Consider the following 23069-nt stretch of genomic DNA (forward strand, 5'->3'; position numbering starts at 1 on the left):
TACTATTCATCACCAGAATGCTGCAGCCCGGTGTAAACAGTTTCAACTTTCCCGGGAAGCAGCACGGCAGATTGGGAAATCCTGTCCATGGGATCCTATACTGCCCCTTCATTTGGAGTTAACCCTCAAGGACCCCTACCAGGACAACTTGGGCAGATGGATGTTACTCATATATCTTCATTTGGCAAACAGTCGTATGTCCACATTACAGTGGATACATATTCTGGATCTATAGTAACCTCTGTCAGAACAGGAGAGGCTGCTAAGCATGTTATAGCTCATTGTCTGTATGCATTGTTCTATTATTGGATTTCCTAAACTGGCTAAACTGAAAATGCTCCTGCATGTGGAGCAAAAGCATTCACTGTGTTTTTCATGCTTACAATGTTTAAAGTTAAGGTATTATTAAAGTGTACTCAAGCAAACATTTTAAGGTCAATTAAAAAAATGTTTTTAAGGGGGTAGTCATATCCTGGAACTCCTGCAGGTCTACCATATCATACTTTTTACTTAAAAAAAAATTTTACATTTCTTTTGAATGCTGATGAACAGGAGACACCAAATCTTTTTCGCCTGAAAACTACTACCTTCTTTATTAGATCCAGCTAATAACACTGTTTTGTCTTTTTCCAAATAGCTCCAGATATATGGAAAAGATTTATACAGGCTGATGGGGATCCTTAAACCCCTCAGCGAGATCTTCTGAGAATGGCTTTTAAGATACCTAGAGGCAGAAAAAGACCAATAGAGATCAGGGGAACTACCAGCTTTTAGGATACACCCTTAAAGGCTCCAATGCCCCAAAGGGTTCTCATAGGATGCCATCTGGATCCTGCTTCAATAGTGGAAAAGGTCATTGAGCTAAAGCCTGCCAGGCTTACATGCCTCTGCTGTGAGGAAACAGGGACACTGGAAGGTAGGCTTCCCCCTCACTCCTCTAAGGGAGGGTTCAGTCTCTTCCAGCCCTGCTCCAGCCACCTATGACCTAACCTTGCCCAGAAAGCTGGGGTTTGCCATTGAAGGCTGAAGGTGCCCAGGGCCGTCGGCCCCATCTACAACACTGTGGATGAGCCTAGGGTATTTCTTCCATGAAGCAGGTAAACTGATCTCATTTGCACAAGGGCCACTTAACTATGTTTTGCCTGAATAGTCAGGGTTTTTATTCTTCCCTCAAAGATCTCTGTTGTGGGTGTTGATAGTCCTATTTTCTGCTGCTTTGCTTAATATATAGTGTTTCCTTTATCCCTCCTACCTCAATGCCCCACTCATATTTCAGGCTGGGACCTACTCCTAATTTAGAGCTCTCTTTTCCCCTTTTGCCAACTTCTATTATGAATCTACCTTTGCCACCCAGCTTAGTGTATCCCAAGGTTCTCTTTACCATGCCACAGTTGCAGAACTCCAGGGAAAAACAACCTGGTCTCATCTCTCCAGGCAGAGGAGAACAGAAGCTCCATATCCATGCATGCTGCAAATGGCTTTTCCAGTCTACCTGAATCATTACCAGCTAGAAGCAGCAGTCATTGGGACTTAGACATGAGCTGCAAAGTATAGAATGGTGACAACAATTCCAGTGCCATGAGGACTTTTCCTGGATGTGGACTTTTCTGGACTCCTGCTCCCTGTGACAGCTCCTAACAGACTGAACTGTGGTTGGGTTGCATTTTTCAGGGATTTGGCATGGTGATGGGGCCAACTTGGACTTGGTGAACATGTTAAGGACACTACTCTTTTATGGATTCTTGCTGTATTGGCCAAGAGTTTGCTTAAATGTTTTTAATCACTGTAAAAAAATAGAAGACTGGATAAAGAAGATGGGGCACATATACACCATGGTATACTATTCAGCTAGAAGAAATGATGACATCAGATCACTTACAGCAGAACGTTGGAATCTTGATAACATTATGCGGAGTGAAATAAGTGAATCAGAAAAAAACAAGAACTGCAGGATTCCATACATTGGTGGGACATAAAAATATGAGACTAAGAGACATGGACAGGAGTGTGGTGGTTACGGGGGGGGAAGGAGGAAGAGGGGTAGGGGTAGGGGTACAAAGAAAACTGGATAGAGGGTGACAGAGGACGATCTCTCTTTGGGTGATGGGTATGCAACAGAACTAAATGACAAGATAACCTGGAAATGTTTTCTTTGAATATATGTACCCTGATTTATTGATGTCACCCCATTAAAATCAAAATTTATTTATACAAAAAAAATCAATTGGTTACAGGATATTCATGTGCCAGTTTTGTAGATAGTGCTAAAAGTTTTCTAACGTTCCCTCCTGAACTGTAAAGTATTTCCCATTCTTCTCACTTGATTATGTAAGACTTTCCACTTTAATATTATCAGTCTCATTGATAGAAATCTCCTTGTGATCTGAATGTGTATTTCCCATATTACTAATGAGGTCAACATTTTTCCTTTTTATAAAATTCACTTGATGTATTAAAAATGTCTGTTAGAGTCTTTCGTCCTAGTTGCTTGTTTCTTACTCATTTATAAAAGTTGTTTTTATACACTGGGTTCCAATATATACTTTGTTGGGTTTATGTTTTACAAATGTTATATATCATGTATTTCTTAAAATCAATAATGTCTTTCATTCGAATTTATCATATTTTTTTTTCTCTGGAGTGGTACATAAAATAACAGTATGTCTTAAAATCAATGACAATGAAGGCACCTTAAAATCTGTGAAATATGGTATCTTCTCCCTGATAGAAGCTTGGTATTTTTTCCAATGTCATTATAGTATCTTTTGATACTCAAAAAATTTAAATATTAATATAATTGAATTCATCAAGTATTTCCTTTACTATTAGCAATTTTGTGTCCTTTTTAAAGAAATCTGTCTCTACCTCAAAATTTTTAAATTATTTTTCTATATTTTCTTTTCTAAATTAAAAAAATACTTAAATAATAAGAGAGTCATGTAAATTTTTCTCCATGTGAATAACTTTTAATATCAAGTACCCCTTCTCTCAGTGTTCTGGCTTTGGGAAATTTATAAATTTCTCAAGTATGTACAATGGCATTGTCCTTTTATATACTCTGATATCTGATAGGGCAAATTTCCCTACGTACTTTTTAATAATGTCTTCCATATATCATTTAGAATCAGCCTGTCAATTTTCCTCAAAAACTCCCATTAGAATTTTTATGGAAGTACGTTGTATCAATAGATAATTTGAAAAAAATGGACATTTATATCATCTTCAATCTTTCAGACCATGAATATTGTTCACCTCCTCATTGAGTTATGTCTTTTTTAATAAATTGCAAGATAATTGCAATAATTTTCTTCATGTTTAATGTATGTTGTTATATTCCAAAGAATTTTACTTTTTCTATATTTAATAGAGTTCTTTAATTAAATTTCTCACTGCTAATTGCTGCTACATATATAAAATGCAATTGGTTATTAAATAGAAGTCACTATCTAATCACCTAATCCTCATTTATCAATATTTTAATAATTTAATTCCAAATTCTGGTTTCTTAAAATGTAGACGATTATAACATTCACTTTATTTCAATACCTAAAATTTCTGATGCATTAATATAGAATCCACTTTCTCTTTCTTATTCTAAAGGAATGTTTTTTATGCTTTGATATTTTTATAAAAGATACTGCATTTTTTTGTAAATCTCTTTAACCAGGTTAGTAAAGTTCCTACTTTGTCCTATTTGGTTCAGAGTTTTTATCATGAATATTTTGAATTGTATGAAAGACATTTTCCTTCTCTGTTGTGATGATTATGTGCTTTCCATCTTTAATTGGGTTACACAGAAACATTTTATGATTTTCTGATGTTAAACCACCCCTATCTATCTGAAATAAATCTTTTTTATCTTATTTTTATTAATTTTAATGCAGTGACATTGATAAATCAGGGTACATATGTTCAGAGAAAATATCTCCAGATTATTTTGACATTTGATTATGTTGCATACCCCTCACCCAAAGTCAAATTGTCTCCCATCACCTTCTATCTGGTTTTCTTTGTGCCCTTCCTCTCCCACCCCCTTTCTCTCTTTCCTCACCCCCTCCCCACCCCTCGTTACCATCACATTCTTGTCCATGTCTCTGAGTCTCATTTTTATGTCCCATCTATGTATGGATTCATATAGTTCTTAGTTTTTTCTGATTTACTTATTTCACTTAGTATAATGTTATCAAGGTCCATCCATGTTATTGCAGCGATATATTTGCTGATTTATCTCCATGGGCAAGTGAAATAAAAGACAGGATAAACAAATGGGACTATATCAAACTAAAAAGCTTTTGCACAGCCAAAGACAGCAAGAATAGAATAAAAAGACAAACTACACAATGGGAGAACATATTTGACAATACATCTGATAAGGGGTTAATAACCAAAATTTATAAAGAACTTGTGAGTCTCAATACCAGGAAGACAAACAATCCAATCAAAAAATGAGCAAAAGAAATGAATAGACACTTCTCCAAAGAGGACATACAGATGGCCAATAGGCAGATGAAAAAATGCTCAACATCACTAATCATTAGAGAAATGCAAATTAAAACCACAATGAGATATCACCTCACACCAGTCAGAATGGTGCTCATCAACAAAACAACACAAAATAAGTGCTGGCGAGGATGTGGAGAAAAGAGAACCCTCCTGCACTGCTGGTGGGAATGCAGACTTGTGCAGCCACTATGGAAAACAGTATGGAGATTCCTCAAAAAATTAAAAATCAAACTGCCTTTTGACCCAGCTATCCCACTTTTAGGAATATACCCTAAGAACACCATAGAACTGTTCCAAAAGGAGAAATGCACCCCCATGTTTATGACAGCATTGTTCACTATAGTGAAGATCTGGAAACAGCCCAAGTGTCTGTCAGTGGACGAGTGGATTAAAAAGCTATGGTACATATATACTATGGAATACTACTCAGCCATAAGAAATGATGACATCAGATCATTTACAATAACATGGATGAAATAAATCTTGAATAAGGTAACACTACTTGGTTATTTAAAAAATACATTGTGGGCCCTGGCCGGTTTGCTCAGTGGTAGAGCGTCGGCCTGGCGTGCAGAAGTCCCAGGTTCGATTCCCGGCCAGGGCACACAGGAGAAGCGCCCATCTGCTTCTCCACCCTTCCCCCTCTCCTTCCTCTCTGTCTCTCTCTTCCCCTCCCGCAGCCGAGGCTTCATTGGAGCAAAGATGGCCCGGGCGCTGGGGATGGCTCCTTGGCCTCTGCCCCAGGTACTAGAGTGGCTCTGGTCACAACAGAGCGATGCCCCAGAGGAGCAGAGCATCACCCCCTGGTGGGCAGAGCATCGCCCCCTGGTGGGCATGCCGGGTGGATCCCGTTCGGGCACATGCGGGAGTCTATCTGACTGTCTCTCCCCGTTTCTAGCTTCAGAAAAATACAAAAAAAAAAATAATAATAATAAATAAATAAATAAAAATAAAAAAACAATAAAAAATATATTGTGAGATAAAATTTGCTAATATTTTATTTTAATTTTTTTTTTCTGAGAATAGCTTATTATTTTTCTTTCTTACACTGACTTCTTTAAGATTTGGTGAGATATTTATATAGTTTTAATTCTTTTTATATTCTCAAATTATTTGTATAATATTAAAATATTTTTTTAACTATACTAGAAATCACCTGTAAAATCATCAGTGCTTAGTATTTTCTCAGAAATATTTTAAAAATTGATTAGCTTTCTTTCACTGTTAATGGCTGGTATAGAAAGACTATTCTGGGGTAGCATTTAGTCTCTCATCTAGAAATGGTCAAGTACAATTAATTGTGTTTGTTAATTGTGGTTTGTTGCTCTTTAGATATACTGATATATCATGATGCAAATTTCTACTTTTAAATTTAATTTCAAACTACCTTACCAGTTCTTAAAACTAAGTATAGAGCCAGAATTGTCAACCTCGCAGTCTAGATGTGAAAGCACCGTGTTTCTGTATTCTTTCTCTGGAAGTGACTGGAGGGGTGATTAATTATTGCAAAGTATGTTTTTCTATGGCTGCTATAACAAGTTATCACAAATTTAGTAGCTTATACCCTCCAAATCTATTATTTTATAATCTTCTGTGTTAGAAGTTTGACCAGAGCTCACTGGGTAAAATCAAAGTGTCACACAGCTGGCCATCCTTTCTGAAGGATCTAGGAAAGAATCTCTTTTCTTGCTTTTTACAGGTTCTAAAGCCAATGCTACTCAGGTCCCCTTCCTCCATCTTTAAAACCTGTAATGACGAGCTGAATCCTTCTCTGTGCCTTTCTTCAGTAATTGCATCTCCCTTTGACTCTCCGGCCTTCCAGGAGACCTGTGATTACATTGAGCATAGCAAGATGGCCCAGAATAGCTCAAGATAGCCTCCCTATTTTAAGGTCACTTGAATTACACTTTATTTCTCCTGAAATATAAGGATGCCATCACACATCATAGTTTATCTAACCTAAGGTTTTTAAAACTTTATATTAAACTGTGATACATCATCAATTCAAATGCTATAGAAATGTTCACCTGAAACCTATGTACTCTTATTGATCAATGTCACCCCGTTAAAGTTAATTTTCTAAATAAAACTTAAAAATTAAAAAAAACACTTTGATACAATTCTAATAGGCCATTGATTACAAAATAAATCTCAACTTCAAAAATGTTAAAAGGTAAACACATATGTTTTAGAATTGTTATTTTGTTGATTAAAACATTTAATATGATTTTTTCTTTCAGTATTTAGATACTTACCTACCAATCTACCAAAGTATCTAACTAAAATAACAGGGAAAAGTACGATTCTGGGGGTGCTGAAACAACTTTTACTTTTTACCCTTAAGTAGCTTTTCAAATATAAGCTTAATAAGTACAACTTATCCACTGAAGCATTTATTTTCATATCCCATAACACTGCTATAGCTCAGTCATTTCAAATGCATTTATCTGTTGCATCAGTGAATAAGCAAAATATCCTATTGTCTCAAAATTAAAATGCTGGCAAATAACAGTTGTTTCCAAGTTTATATTTTTCATTTTTTGACACAGTACTATTCTGTAGCTTCATTCAAAGATATTTTTCTCACCTTCTGTGTCCTAGTTGTATTCTCCTCTATTATACAGACACATGTGTTATAGAAGAAAGCTGACTCTCATTCTAGTAAGATCATTACTAATAGTGATGCTGGGCAAATGTGTAACCTCTCTGCAGGAAATAAAAGGAAGTGATAAAACTAGTCATACTGAGTGCCAATTAAATTCTAGTTGCCTTTGCAAGTGTCACAGTTTCACAACATTCTATGAAGTTGATAATATAGCCTCTATTTTCGTCTGAAATGTAATGTGACATTTTAATACAATCACAGAAAGGTCTGTAACAATATATAGCTACTAATTCCTCAACCAAGAACTGTGGTACTAGGATTTTCTCCATTCATTCATGAGAGAATTTAGACATGAAAGAAGCAGTATTGGGAAATGTTACATGTTAATTATAAAATTGGCTTTATAAAAAACTAAGAAACATAAAGGTGAGGAATGCAAAGTTGCAAGGCGTTCAATAATAAATAACACGCCCACATAACAGAGCTCTGATTTACATTCAGATGTCTGACTTCCAAACCTATGCTCTGTTCTGTTTCAGGGTTTTCTTCCTTTATAAAGTAATAATGATAATAAAACTAGAGACTTCAGATTTTGAAGGTATTAAATGAGATAATGTCCACAAAAGTGTGGCTCCAATTATGATGAACAGCATAAATCTTACCATTACTTTTTAAATGTAGGCATTCCTAAAAAATAATAAATACATAAAATATTGACATTCCTATAGGGAATATAGACCATAATATTGTAATATCTACATCTGGTGCCAGATGAGTACCAGACTGATCACTTTGTAAGGTATATAAATGTCTAATCAATATGTGGTACACCTAAAAGTAATATAATATTGTATGTCAACTGTAACTGAAAAAAAAATCTTTAAGATGTGGTATTTATACATTACTGAATATTCTACAGCCATGAGAAAGGAGAATATCCTGGCATTTGCACCAATAGAGATGGACCTTGAGCACAGTATGCTAAGTGATATAATTCAGACAGAGGAAGACAAATAGTGTATGATTTCACTTATATGATGTGGGATCCAAACAAAAAATCAAACATGTAAAAAAAGAAGAGGTGAATAAAATTGTCATCACTAGATGCTAGAGGAGAGAATAAAATGATAGTTACCAGATTGAAAGTATTTATGGGTACAAACTTATAATGAGCATTAAAAAAGCCATATAGATCTAATGTACAGCATATTGAATACAAAATATTGTACCAAGTATATAACGTGATCAATATTGTTACAATACCCATAGTACAATATGTAAATGTATCAAAGTAATGCCTTGTACACTTTAAGTTTACACACTGTATTTGTCATCTTTATCCAATAAAAAAATTTTCTCCAAAAAATAAGTAAAATATATGCATCCCTCTCCATTTATAACTCAATAATATATATTCAAAGCTCTTAACTACTGGCCTTCCTATCTCACTGTACCCAGAAAAGTAGGGAAGTTGTCATTTTAAAGTGATCATTCAGGCCGAGAGAGGAAAGAAGGCACACACAGATTAAGTATCAGACAAAAGTATGTATAACCCATAGTATTACATGAAGAGATTTAAGCATATGTGTCAATAAATATTTTACTGATGTAAACCCTAAATCTTTTTGGGTTTGTTACACTATAGAGATTGAAAATTCTAAAGATGACCAATAAGCTACATATGCTTGTTAAATTTTTAGAACAAGTCACAGAGCAGGTTACCAGCACTCTTAATAGTAGTAGAAATTATTAATATTGCCCAAATTCTTCTTTACTTATAAATGCATATATGAATGTCAGAGAAGGTCTATGCCAACTGCAAGTTACAGAAATAAAAACCTTAATGTGGCTTAAATACTAAGCATATTTACTGGCTCACGCATTCAGAAACTGAGAGATTAGACTGGGCCCAAGGTTGCAGAATGCAGGGATTAATCAAAATTGTCAAGGAAAAAGGCACCTTTCCTTCCCCCATTCTGCTGTTTGAGTTCAGATTCATCCCAAGGCTGGTTTCATCTGTGGTTATAGCTTCCTTGTTTACATTCAGTGATGACATATATGAACAAGCTTCAACCATGACAAATGTTCCTCTCTTCAGGTTAATGAGGCAAACATAGGGGACAGGTCACATGCCCCAAACATGGCAGGACCATCTGCTTACTGGTTTAGAGTTGAGGTTCTGAAATGATGCCTTGGACAGGTTAAGACTAAGCATAGCCCATGGCTGGAGGACTGTCCATTCCTACATGGCACTGTGGCTGCAGTGTAGACACAGGAATGATGGTGGCATTCGTCAAACCTATTTCTCACAAATACCTATAAATCATCTCACAGTAAGACTCTCACTTGGTTGGTATAAGTTTTCATTTTCTCTTTCCCGAAGAAATATTTCAGGTTTTACTCTGTTCAAGACTAAATAGGGCCTGACCTGTGGTGGCGCAGTGGATAAAGTGTCGACCTAGAAATGCTGAGGTCACCGGTTCGAAACCCTGGGCTTGCCTTGTCAAGGCACATATGGGAGTTCATGCTTCCACCTTCTCTCTCTGTCTCTCTCTCTTCTCTCTCTCCCTCTCTGTCTCTCTCTCTCCCTTTCTCTCTCCTCTGTAAAATGAATAAATAAAATAAAAAAAAAAGACTAAATAGGATAAAGACTGCTGCAACATATTTGGGTTGAGAAAAAGAACTGCCACAGGGCATAGAGAGGGAAACTAGGATTTAGTGGTGATATCAGAGGTGACTTTGGGAATCTAAGAACACAATCCCAGTTAGGTCTCCAGAAGGGCCCAGACTTCCTACTTCCTGTGCTGTAACAAGCTCTTTCTGGGCAGAGCTAGCAAGCAGAGCTGGGGACTGACCACAATGCTTTGCTGACTGTCCAAAACACAGCATGGGATTTCATTAATCAAATACTCTAAACCAGAAAATTAGTTTCATAGATAATATATTGGGCTGGCAAGAAAGTAATTTCGGTTTTTTAGTGTGAAATAAAACTCAGTTTTTTTGTACAAAGAATACACTTTAATTAATTTATATACTTTCCATTTTGTTCAATAACCCTTTCCCACCTTTCTTGCAGCTTCATGGTTCCATGCTCATAGAAATTTTGGTCCTTATCAGCAAAAAACTGAACCAAGTTGCAATTTAAAATCATCATTTGTGAAAGTCTTACCATTCAAAGAGTTTTGTAAACTTTGAAATAAACGGTAATCAGATGGTGCCTGGTCAGGGCTATATGGGGGAGGTGACATCACTTCCCAACCAAGCTCCAGTAATTTCCCACAAGTTACTAAAGATGTGTGAGGCTTTGCATTATCATGATGAAATACAATTCCTTGGCAACTTGCCAATTCTGGATGTTTTTCTTTGATTGCTTTTATCCAGTTACATAGTTGTTGACAATAAACATCTGAATTGATCGTCTGGTTTCTTGGAAGCAACTCAAAATACACAACACCTTTGTAGTCCCACCAAATTGACAGCATGCCTTTTTTTGATGCAATTCAGCTTTAGATGTGGTTTGTGCTGGTTCGTCACACTTGGACCATGATCATTTTTCAAATGATGTTACTATAGATGACCCATTTTTCATCACCAGTGATGTTTCTTTTCAAAAAAGGGTCAGTTTTAATGCACTTGAGATGCATATCAAAATACTGATTCATTGTGTTTCAGGGATAGTCAACCTTTTTATACCCACCGCCCACTTTTGTATCTCTGATAGTAGTAAAATTTTCTAACCGCCCACCAGTTCCACAGTAATGGTGATTTATAAAGTAGTGAAGTAACTTTACTTTATAAAATTTATAAAGCAGAGTTACAGCAAGTTAAAGTATATAATAATAATTACTTACCAAGTACTTTATGTCAGATTTTCACTAAGTTTAGCCAAATAAATCTTTATAAAACAACTTACTATAGTTAAATCTATCTTTTTATTTATACTTTGGTTGCTCCACTACCACCTACCATAAAAGCTGGAATGCCCACTAGTGGGCGGTAGGGACCAGGTTGACTACCACTATGTTAAGTGAATCTCTTTCAATCATGTGGAACCCAAATATTGAGCTTCTTAGCGAGTCCAAGACATTTTAAGTGATTTTCAATTGTTGTGTGAGATACATTTAACCTCTCTGCAACCTCTCGAATGGTTATATGATGATTCTCTTCAATTATGGCTTTGATTTGGTCATCATCAACTTCAGTAGGTCAACCAGAACATCGGTCATCTTTGAGTGAAAAATCTCCAGAACAGAATTTTTTAAACCAACTCTAACATGTGCGATCTGATATGCAATCAACACCATAAACTTCACATACCTTTTTGTAGGCCTCAGCAGCTTTCTTTCCTTTACAGAAATAAAAAAGTAAAATATGCCGAAAATGTCTGTTTCCGAACTCCATGTTAAAATTGACCCTAAACTAACAGCTACAAACAAAATTATGCACAACTTGCTTCAAAAGAAATCTAAATGTGACTGATATCAAATGTCAAAAGGAAAGAACCATAACACTGACAGAAGTCCTTCAAAAACAATTACAACGCTATGTGTAACAACTGAAAATACTTTCTCGCCAAACCAATATATTACTAATATTCTATTTTCAATAAGCAGATTTAGAAAAATGTGAAACAGTCATAATCCCAAAAAAGAAATTGATTTGCCTCACATTAGTACTTGATTCCTTAATCCATGAGCCTATGCCATAAAGGGTTGTAACTATTGAAGATACTGCTGATTTCTCTCAAGTGCTTGAAACAAGCAAGAAATTGGTCTCGCTTTAAAAGGGCAACATAGCTGTTTAAGTGGAGAAAGTCATTATTTTGAGACAAGCTTTATTTGAATTCAGAAGTTCACATGGTTAGGTTGATTAAAACTATATTAAGCTTTAATTTATGGAGATCTAGGCAAGAAGAGAAGAAAACTGCAGGAAGCAGGTGAGTTAACATTAAGAAAATTATCCCTAAAACAAGTCAGCTTTTCCTTAGGTGTCTAGCTCTTTTCATGCTTGAAGTCTCTCTGTATCAAACATTCCTTTGACTCCATCATTATCTGCTTTATTTTTTTCTAACTATTTACCATATATTAATCTCAGATTTTAATCATCTGAGGAAGTTGATGAAAATTTAAATTAATGAAACTAGTTAGGATTATTTTATTAATACCCATAGTCCTTTATTCTGTTTTAATCCCCTTTTTATTGTTCATCTCTCAAAAAAAACCCTCAAGATAATTAAGGTACTTATTACCCTGTGGAAATGAACCCCACATTATGTCAAAACCAGTTTATGATTCTTATATATACCTTACCAATAATATCTTATTATATATAGCTACATGTCTTAAAACTATATATATAGCTATATAGTTATATCTATATAGTTACATATACTTATAGGTAAATTTATATAGATGCATTGTATTAGCATATATATGGTCATTCTCTCAAAATTGAGAACTGTAGTTTCATGGATTCTATTGGCTATTTGATTGTTTCAGGAACTTTAGATACCTAGGAAAAATATAAAAATTTGCTACTTCATGTATAGAATATTGTCATTAGTGATGTAAATTAAATGAACTTTCTTTTAATGCAAAGCACTTCAAGCATATAACTTAAAAATACAGCTTTTAGGCTAATAAAGGTCAATCATACTGTCAATATATTTTGCCTTAGTTAACAAATAATAATATAATTTTATTAAATCTATGTGTATAATTTCAGGAAAATAACAAATAAGAACTCATTATAATTTAAATTTTTTTCCAAATATATACTATATATAAATCTTTAAGCTGTTTTATAATATATATGTATAATATATACATATCTTTAAACTTTTGACAAATGATTAAGCTATAGGTTGAAAATATATCTCTGATATTCTAAAAACATTCCATTAAAAGTGGCACCCTCTGATAATTTCCTATCTTTAAATAAATGAAGTGTTCAAGGTTCCCAGAACCTTGAAGTTCAAGGTCCTCTTAAAAGTGTAAAAATTGTTATAGACACTTACCAACAGTATCACATGGTTCATCTTTGTGTACACAGAAATCTTTCCTATAAAGAAAATATAAATATTAAAGTAAAAATAAACTTTCCCACAAATAACAGAGACTATGTGACTCTATTTAATAGTTGTATGAATAATAAACCACAATCCTTACCTCCAAGATTTAATAAAACTGGAAATTAGATTAAATAATTTTTAGTTCTAAGAAAATGTGAGAATTAAAATTTTTATGATACCTTTTTACCTGATACAATCCTGAAACATGTTTTATTTCACAGTGTTTCAAAAGTAAATTTCTATCTTGTTTTGGTTGTCACATGGCTTTGGGACATGGCTTCCTGGTATTGGGACATGGCTTCCTGTTTGAAAAATATTGTAAGAGCTCTACTTTACATGATCTAAAACTAATTTCAAAATTAAATTTTAAAATGTGAGAATTACAATTTAAAACAACATAACATTTTATAAAATGGGCAAAATTTTTAACACATAATTTTCTGATGGGCATGAAGAATTTAGTATTGTTGCACAAGCTGTAATTTAAAAATGAATAATATACTATAATTTGCTCTTTATTTGACTACTAAATCTTGGAGTGCATTCCATAAAAATTATAAACTTTTGACGCACATTTTCAGAAAACAAAACCTCTAGTATTCATAAATATAGATTAGAAGTCTTCAATTACCTAGATCTTTTTCCATGCACTTGCTTTCTGGTTAACTTTTTGAGTTATAATCAGGATGCATCATGATTTCTGGTTAGTTTTAAGATTTCTTTTTGTCTTCATCCCAGCCAGATGTGTCTAGGTACTGATTTTGTTTTTATTTATTTTCTTTGATACTTCGTATGTTTTTTAGTTAGAAGACCCATGAATGCATGAAAATTCTTATCATTTTCTATTCAGTTGATCCTCTCACATTTTCTGTACTCTCTTCTCCTGAAACTCCTTCAATATATGTATGTTCTCACTTTAATTTCTGTAATGCCCAAGAACCATTTTGTATTTCCATCTCTTAACCACTCTATGCAACTTTCTGAGAGAATTCCCTCAGATCTATCATTCAATCCACTAGTGCTCCCTTCAGCTGTATCTAATCTGATTTTCAATTCAGAAATTAAAAATTTAAGTATAATGCATTTCTTTTATAATTGTTTAGTTTTTCTCAATTCTTAAATCTACTCTTCTTTTTTCTAAACCACCTTACTATAATATTTTGAATTTTTTTTTGTTCTTAATCATGAGAATATGCTTTTACAATCCCTGTCAGCTTTTTCTAAAAAAAAATAAAATTCTTTACTGTGATTCTTGGCTTTTACAATGAAAGACGTCATTTTGAGTTTTGGAATTCTATTGTGACTCATTTAGTTAAACTCATTTCTGGTTGCCTTGTGTAGTATAAGTTTAAAGAGGGCCACTTCAGAGCAGTTTTTCACAGGCTTCTCCTAAATGCTTCAATGGTAGAATGACATTCTTAGTAATGAAAACCAGGAAGGTGCTGTTCTGTCCTAATCTGGGGTAATGGTTGAGATAGAATGCTTCCTGTTGACAACTTGTGCTTCTTTGCAGAGCTCTTACCATATCACACTTTCATTAAAAGTATATGTACCTACAAATTCTGGCTCCATCCTCAGACTTTTTTTTCATTTGAGAGTTAAACCCAATAACACAGATCTTTGAGTCCAAGCCTTTCCCAGGGCAGCTATGACATTGCCTCAGAAGCATACTACTTTTTTTTTTTGCCAGAGCCCTCTTTTTTTGGCTTATAAAACATACAAAAGGGTTTTATTGCATTTTTTTCTATAATTCCTATATGCCTAGAAATGGGAACACTTTCTGATCATCTAGTCAGCCATATTAGCACATAATTAAAAGAACTGAACCAATCTGTGACTATATATTAACTAAGCATAATGAAACATATATCTGTTTATTGTTAATATTAGATCTTAATACACATAGGACCTAGCCACATAGGCCTTATTTTATTATTCTATTTTATATCATGTATCTACTTTTACCAAACTCTTTAAAAAAAAGAGACAGAAAGACTGTGTAACTGCTTAAATAAGATGCTCATATTGACTGCAGCTGATAATATTTTTTTAGAGGCTTAAAAGTGGATGATATAGTAAGAGAATGTAAAAGGCCTCAGATCATCCAAACCCAGTGATTAATATTTCCAGAGTTTTCTTCACTGTATTTTTTTCACCCCTCTTCCCCTTCACTGTCTTTCTTGATGCCTTGTTTTTCAATTCTCCCTTTGATTCTAAGCACTACACAGAATCTTCTCCAGCTATCAAAAAAAAAATCTGAAACACTTCTTCTGGTACTTAATTTGGATAAAGTTGTTCCTTGTCATTCAAAATCAACATCAAAGAATACTAAAAAACATATTCCCTCCCCCCAGTATTTTAACATTTTCAGAGTCTGAATTTAAGTACAGATAAAGAAGAACGGAAAAGCTTGGCTGACATTGTTTTTAACCAGTAAATGACTAGGTATTAGTCTTTCTCTGCATCAGAAGATATAGAAATTGTATTAAATAATGAATAGTTCTTATTTTTCAATTAAATTTGCCAGAAAATGGAGAAAGAAACACCCAAAACAGATGATACTGAATAATATGGTAATGCAGAAAATTAAAGAAACACATAAAATCAAATCTTCACGTTAGGGCCAAAAATCACTGAGTGCACAGTATATTCAGATGGAGGGGGAAAGGGATTTTATATGTTTTTTCTAAATGTACAAAACATCATATCATCATGCATGAGGCTGCAACATGACTATTTGATTTACATGATGTGAAACAAGGGACTTCATCTGTAACTAAACAACATAATAAAACAATGACAAATGTACTGCTTATTGTCAAGGGCACTTAGAGTTTGCACAGCCAATTTCTGTTGATTTAGCAAACAGCTGAACAAAGCATATTAATTCAAGAAACTCAAGTTTTTTTACCCCAAAAGTGTTACTCTCAATACAATTAACAGTAGTCAGCAGCACTTCAAACTTCAGATCAGACGATAGTTCTTAATCTTCAACTTCTTCAGATGATCACAATAATATATTCTTAATTTTATAATATTCAAAGATTTATTGGGGAGGCTGGGGGATTTGTTTGCTTAGACCTATGATCATACGAATTAAAATTCTCTCATTTTTGGCTCATGTTGGCTCAGTGCGCCTGAAGTCTGCATCATAGAGTTTCATTATGTGAGTTTATGGAAATGATACTGTTAGACTTTGGCAACTGGAAAGGCCAATAAATTCTGCTTAAGTTCTGATTTATATTAAAAAAAATGAAATGTAGCTTTTAATTTCCAAGAATGAAGATGCATCTGAGAATAAGTCTCATTGTAGAGTTTTATAGTGCTCTGGGTTATACCTATAAATGACTCATTCAAATATTATTCAATGATTTGTATTAAATATATTTCTGCCATTTCTATATTTTATTAAATTTTCTATCTTACATGCCAATGTCATTAGTTTGAGACTAACTTTCAGAAGTACTGTACATAAACCAAAAGCATTTCAGTAAATAGGAAAGGCAAAACTATCATTAATAAAATGAAATCCTAAACTAAAGAGTGTTATCAAGAGACGTAGACTTAGATTCTCTCCCTGACTTCAAAGAGCAATGTGTAAATTCACTAAGAAATCATAGATTTGGCAGTTAGGATAATATGTTTTGTGTTTTTGTTACTATGAGCCCACAAGCACTAGGTCAGCTTGAAACTATTTACTTCACTGTAGCCACAGAACTTACCAAACACATTACTGCAGATAGGTTGGGATTTATACACACATTATTCATTTTAGTTGAAACCAAAATCAATAGATAAGCTAAAATTTCTTCCTACTAATAAGTTCACACAACGCTTACTAATTATCTAAGATAAGCATTCAACTAGAAACTAGGTTGGTTATGAGTTCAGTTTGTCAAATAGGATAAGGACATAAAATCCATGGAGATTAAATGTTCTATTTTTTTTCACAAGTCCCTTGCAAAGCTAAAGATCTGTCCACATTTATGATTACACTAACTAAAAAAGAATTCTTCTTTAATTAGTCAAACCATTCTTTTAGACTACTGATCAAATGGTGCTCAGTCACTTAGCAATAAAACATTCCCTTTCGTGAGCTGATTTTCACTGTAATGGCACTGAAAACAGTGAAATGGGGAAGCAGTGACCCACCACATAGACCTTATCTCTATGAAAAAAGGGAGAATCATTTGTCAGTATCTATTAATATTTAATATCTGTATAGCCTCTGACAGATTTTTTTCTATCTTCAACCACAGATTTTTATTCCCATTACTTTCCACAAAAGAATAACAACAACAAAAGACAGAAGCAATCTATTAAGTTCTTTTCTAAATTCTACTCATCGAGGTGCAAAAAACTGAAGTCATCATTTCTGCTAAAGAATTGAGGAGGTGTTTTTTTTCCATGAAACATGAAGTGGCTTAGCAAAAACAGTAACAAATTTTATCAAAAAGGTTCTTCCAGCCCTGGCTGGTTGGCTCAGTGGTAGAGTGTCAGCCCTGTGTTTGATTCCTGGCCAGGGCACACAGGAGAAGCTCCCATCTGCTTCTCCACCCCTCCCCCTCTCCTTTCTTTCTATCTCTCTCCTTCCCTCCCACAGGCAAGGCTCCACTGGAGCAAAGTTGGCCCGGGCACTGAGGACGGCTCCATGGCCTCCCGCCTCAGGTGCTAGAATGATTCAGTTTGCAGGGGAGCACCGCCCCAGATGGGCCAATCTCCACCCCCTGGTGGGCATGCCAGGTGGATACCAGTCGGGCACATGCAGGAGTCCATCTCTCTGCCTCCCCACTTCTTACTACAGAAAAAAAAATACACGCACAGAAAAAAGGTTCTTCTATTAGGTTTTAAACAGTGAAGCTTGAATTTTTTATCTGTAACTAAAAGATACACTAGAAATAACGTTGTCTTATCTTTGAAAAATATAATTTGGACATAGGGAGTCATGTGATAGTAGTTCAAGTTTTGAAAACCTAAGGATAAATAATTATTTTATCAATTGACCTGATCCAGCAGATTGAGATGATAAAATACAGATTGTTGTGTTTTCCTGGATAATTATTTAGACTAGCCTCACAAACCCCACATATTATTACATTCAGTTCATTCTTTTAATATATTATCTTAGCTATAGCTAAACATGAGTTTGATTGCATTTTATGAGCATTCAACAAAAAGACTGTATTTCTAAACACAATAGCAGGTACAATTTAATCACTCTAAATAAATATTAGCATGTTTACAATATATAAAGAGGTTTACGTTTTACTCTAAATGTGAAAAATCAGAAAGTTATACACATATAGAGCCATTATGTAAATCAAGATACTTATATGCAGTAAAATGTCTGCTCCTCCCCCAAATGACATAGACCAGTATGGTTCTATCAGTTCCTCTTGCTGCTGTTACAGTTACCACAAATGTAGTATACTGCTCGCAAATATTAGGGAATATTTCAAAATGAATATGAAGTGATAAAATATCTCCTAATGTTTGTGAGCAGTATAATTTAAACAACAGGAATGTGTTAGCTATAATTCTAGAAGTCTGAATCTAAATATAGGTCTCACTGGGCTAAAGTCAAGATGTTGTCAGGGCTGCATTCCTCCTAATGGTCCTAAGGCAGATCTGTCTACTCATTTTCTCCAGCTTCTAGTAGGGGTAGTCAATCTTTTTATAAAAATCGCCTGCTTTTGCAGTGCTGGTCAACCTGGTCCCTACCGCCCACTAGTGGGCGTTCCAGCTTTCATGGTGGGCCAATCGCGGCGCCATTTGGTTGCTCTGCTACCCGCCCACCATGAAAGCTGGAACACCCACTAGTGGGCGGTAGGGACTAGGTTGACCAGCACTGCAAAAGTGGGTGGTTTTTATAAAAAGTTTGACTACCCCTGTCTAGAGACTACCTGTGTTCTTTGGCTGTGGCCCTTTCACCATCTTGATAGCCAGCAGTATATATAGCCTCTTCCAGTCTCTCTGACTCTGACCTTCTGCTCCTTTTTACATCTTTTAGGATTCTTACAATTTCCACATTTCCCCATATAAGATGCACCCTTTTCCAAAAAAAATAGGGTCTAAAAACTGGGTGCATCTTATACAGTGGTTGTATAAGTTTTTTTACTTGCATTTACCACTTTTTCACACTTGTTTTTGCGCTCACTGTTGAAGACAGTGATTCATCATCATCAGACACAGATGAAGACAAGCTCATGGATGGGAGTTTTGACAGTGATGAGGAGTTGTATGAATCTTATGATGAATAAAACTTGAGTTCAGTAACTTTATGTAATATTCTTTTTCAAATGTCAGGCCCCAAAATTAAGGTGCATCTTATATATGGGGAAATATGGTACATTAGACCCATCTAGATAATCTGGGATAATATCCTCATCTCAACATCCTTAATCATATCTGCAAAGTCACTTTTGTCATATAAGAAAACATATCACAGGTTCTAGTGACTAGGATGAAGACATTATTTAGCCTTCCACAATTAATGACAAGAAAGGATTTATAAAACATAGTATAAAGTGGGGGAAAAAATAGAGAAAACTGTGTATAACATGACACAACATTCTTTTTTTTCCTAATAATTTTATTTTTTTAATGGGGCGACATCAATAAATCAGAATACATATATTCAAAGATAACAAGTCCAGGTTATCTTGCCGTTCAATTATGTTGCATACCCATCACCCAAAGTCAGATTGTCCTCTGTCACTTTCTATCTAGTTTTCTTTGTGCCCCCCCTCCCTCTTTTCCTCTCCCTCTCCCCCCTCCCCCCGTAACCACCACACTCTTATCAATGTCTCTTAGTTTCACTTTTATGTCCCACCTACGTACAACATTCTTTAGAATACATTTCAACTCAACACTGGTTACTCTTGAGCAACTTGTACCATGAGAATATATTCATGCCTTGCTTGAGAATTATGCTACAGTGTTTTCTAAAGAACTATTTAGAAACAAGGAAATGTTTGGACTAAATTTTTAAGGGAAAATATGTATTATAAAATAGTATATAAAGTGGGTACTTAAACTCCATGAATGATATTCTTTCTTCTGTGTAGAGGGGTAAACAAGTGGTTGTTAATTTCATTATTCTTTTATTTTCTTAATATACATCACACAACTCTTTTTTTTTATAAGAGAACATTTGTGTTGCCTTGCTAGTGAAGAATAGCAAAAAGGAGCATAATGATGAAGACTGGTTAGTTAAAAGTGTGGCTTTTATTTCATCTTTCTTGATAATACCACGCTAAGTGAAATAAGTCAGGCAGCATTAAGTTAGGAATAATATGATTTAACTAATATGTGGGATATAAAACTAAAAGCAACAAATGAACAAATAAGAAAAAAAAAACAAAAATTCATACACACAACCATAATGTAAAAATATCAGATGGGAGGGGTGTGAGGTCAAATATATGGTGACAAAAGATTTGCCTGGGTGGTGGGCACACAATGCAATTTACAGATCATCTGTCATAGAAATGTACACTTGAATCCTGTATAATCTTATTAACCAATGTTACCCCAATAAATTTAATTTTTAAAAGAACTGTTGCTTTCAAAGCTTTATCACAGAAGAAAAAAATATTGGATGTAGGACATTCTTTTCTCAGAGTTTTGAAAAGAGAATGGCATTGGAGGTAAGGAATAAAATTAATGTCACAATATTGGTGGGTCAAGACAAAACTTGCATGTAGAGTAGTGGTCCCCAAATCCATAGTAAGCTGTCGGCACAGCGTCTCTGTATTCAACAATCTGCAACAAGGCAACACTTGCTAGAGTACGAGACCAATATTATAAATACATGAATTTAGTTACACAAATACATAGGAAACAAAACTGAAGGAATACACTTAAAAATGTTACCTATAATTATTCTTAGGTAGTGGAATAATAGGCTAATATTTTATCTTTATATATATAGTCCTCAAATTTCTATAATAAATGTATTAGATTTTTAATAAGAGAAAAATATAAATTAGTAGTCAAATTGTAATTACTATCTTCTTTAGTCTCAGAAGCAATACATATTTCCAAAACCTACCATGATGAAGAGAAGAAAGACAGATTTCATCAATTAAGAAATAAATATATTGCCTGGCCTGTGGTGGCACAGTGGATAAAGTGTCAACCTGAGACACTGAGGTTGCCAGTTTGAAACCCTAGGTCAAGGCATATATGGGAGTTGATGCTTCCTGCTCCTCCTCTATTCATTCTCTAACTCTCTCTTTCCTCTCTAAAATGAATAAATAAAATTCTTTAAAAAAAAGTTTATTAAAAAGAAATAAATATAAAACTGTTCATGGTTAATGAATTCTGAAATCTAATTTGTCTATATCAGAGCTCTGGTTAAAAGTTAAGTGTTCCAATTAACCACATACATTACCTTATGTGATCATAAATAACACTAAGGATTATAACGTGGCACTATAAATTATTTCTTCAGAAATATATATATTTAGTACTATATAAAGATATAATGTATTTAAGAACATTATCAAGCAAAATACTACAAAAATGATATAATTTCGTATTAAAAATTTAAAAACAAAGTCTGTATGTTCCCTGGTAATCCTAGTCATCTTCATTAATAGCAATATTTGCAACTTTATTATTATTACAAAAGCAATTCATAAGAAAAACTTTTTGGTAGAGTAACTTTAAGATTTGTTAATCTTATTCAAATTAAAAATGCTTAAAGTCATAAACAAGTAAATTCTAGTATGCATTGATATCTTCCAGGGCCCCCAAAATAAAGTGATTTAAAATGGCCTGTACATAATATAATCACATGATCTTTCCAAATTTATCCTGTCATGCTCTGAAATATCATTAAGACTTCTACCATAGAGCCTGACCAGGCAGTAGTGCAGTGGATAGAGCGTCGGACTGGGATGTGGAGAACCATGTGAGAAATCAATCAATGAGCAACTAAGAAACCACAACAAAGAATTGTTTCTCATCTCTCTCCCTTCCTGTCTGTCTGTCCTTATCTGTCCCTCTCTCTGACTCTCTGTCTCTCCCACAAGAAAAAAAATAAAAAGGCCTCTACCATAGAAAAGATGGATGCTTTCAAAATATATCTTAGCAACCTACCAATTTAAATTAAAATAATTTAAATAATATAATTTAAAAATCACAATATATATATTTATTATTTGGGGGGTATTTTTTTGAAGTTAGAAGTGGGGAGGCCGTCAGACAAACTCCTGCATGTGCCCGACTGGGATCCACTAGGCATGCCCACCAGAGGGCGATGTTCTGCCCATCTGGGGCATTGCTCTGTTGCAACCAGAGCCATTCTAGCGCCTGAGGCAGAGGCCATGGAGTGGTTCTTAGCTCCCAGGCCAACTTTGCTCCAGTGGAGCCTTGGCTGTGGGAGGGGAAGAGAGAGATAGAGAAAAAGGAGAGGGAGAAGGGTGGAGAAGCAGACTGACACTTCTGTGTGCCCTGGCGGGGAATCAAACCTGGAACTTCCACACACTGAGTTGACACTCTTCCGGTGAGTCAACCAGCCAGGGTTAACATATATATTTTTTAAATCTATTAAGTGTGATATTAGTTATAGATATTTTGTGTGTGATTGTATGTGAATACCCTCTCATAGATTAGTAAAGTACCCTTAAGAATTTATTAAGAACTTTTGTTGATAGGATTCCCTGTCTCACCCCTGCCACACCATACATGAAAGATATCACTCCATTGTCTTTTAAACTCATTTTTTCTCTGATGGGAAGTCAGTCATTAATCTTAACATTGTTTCTCCTATGAAATATAATTCTTTTCCTCTGGAAAATTGAAAAAAAAATTCTGTATCTTTGGTTTTAATCAATTTTCCTATGATATGCCTAGGTCTGTAGGTTGTTATTTATCATCAAATTT

The 23069-nt window shown here is 34.5% G+C and overlaps 1 protein-coding gene across 1 annotated transcript in view; it reads right to left on the reverse strand.

Annotated features, from left to right (window-relative positions):
- Positions 1-23069, reverse strand: part of ADAMTS19 (ADAM metallopeptidase with thrombospondin type 1 motif 19) — a 500178-nt gene that overhangs the window by 336601 nt on the left and 140508 nt on the right. The window contains exon 7 of the mRNA XM_066276903.1: positions 13125-13168. Coding sequence (XP_066133000.1) covers positions 13125-13168 — 44 coding nt within the window. The remainder of the gene's footprint in view (positions 1-13124; positions 13169-23069) is intronic.

This window comes from Saccopteryx bilineata, chromosome 4 (assembly GCF_036850765.1).
Source record: "Saccopteryx bilineata isolate mSacBil1 chromosome 4, mSacBil1_pri_phased_curated, whole genome shotgun sequence".
Lineage (NCBI taxonomy): Eukaryota > Metazoa > Chordata > Mammalia > Chiroptera > Emballonuridae > Saccopteryx > Saccopteryx bilineata.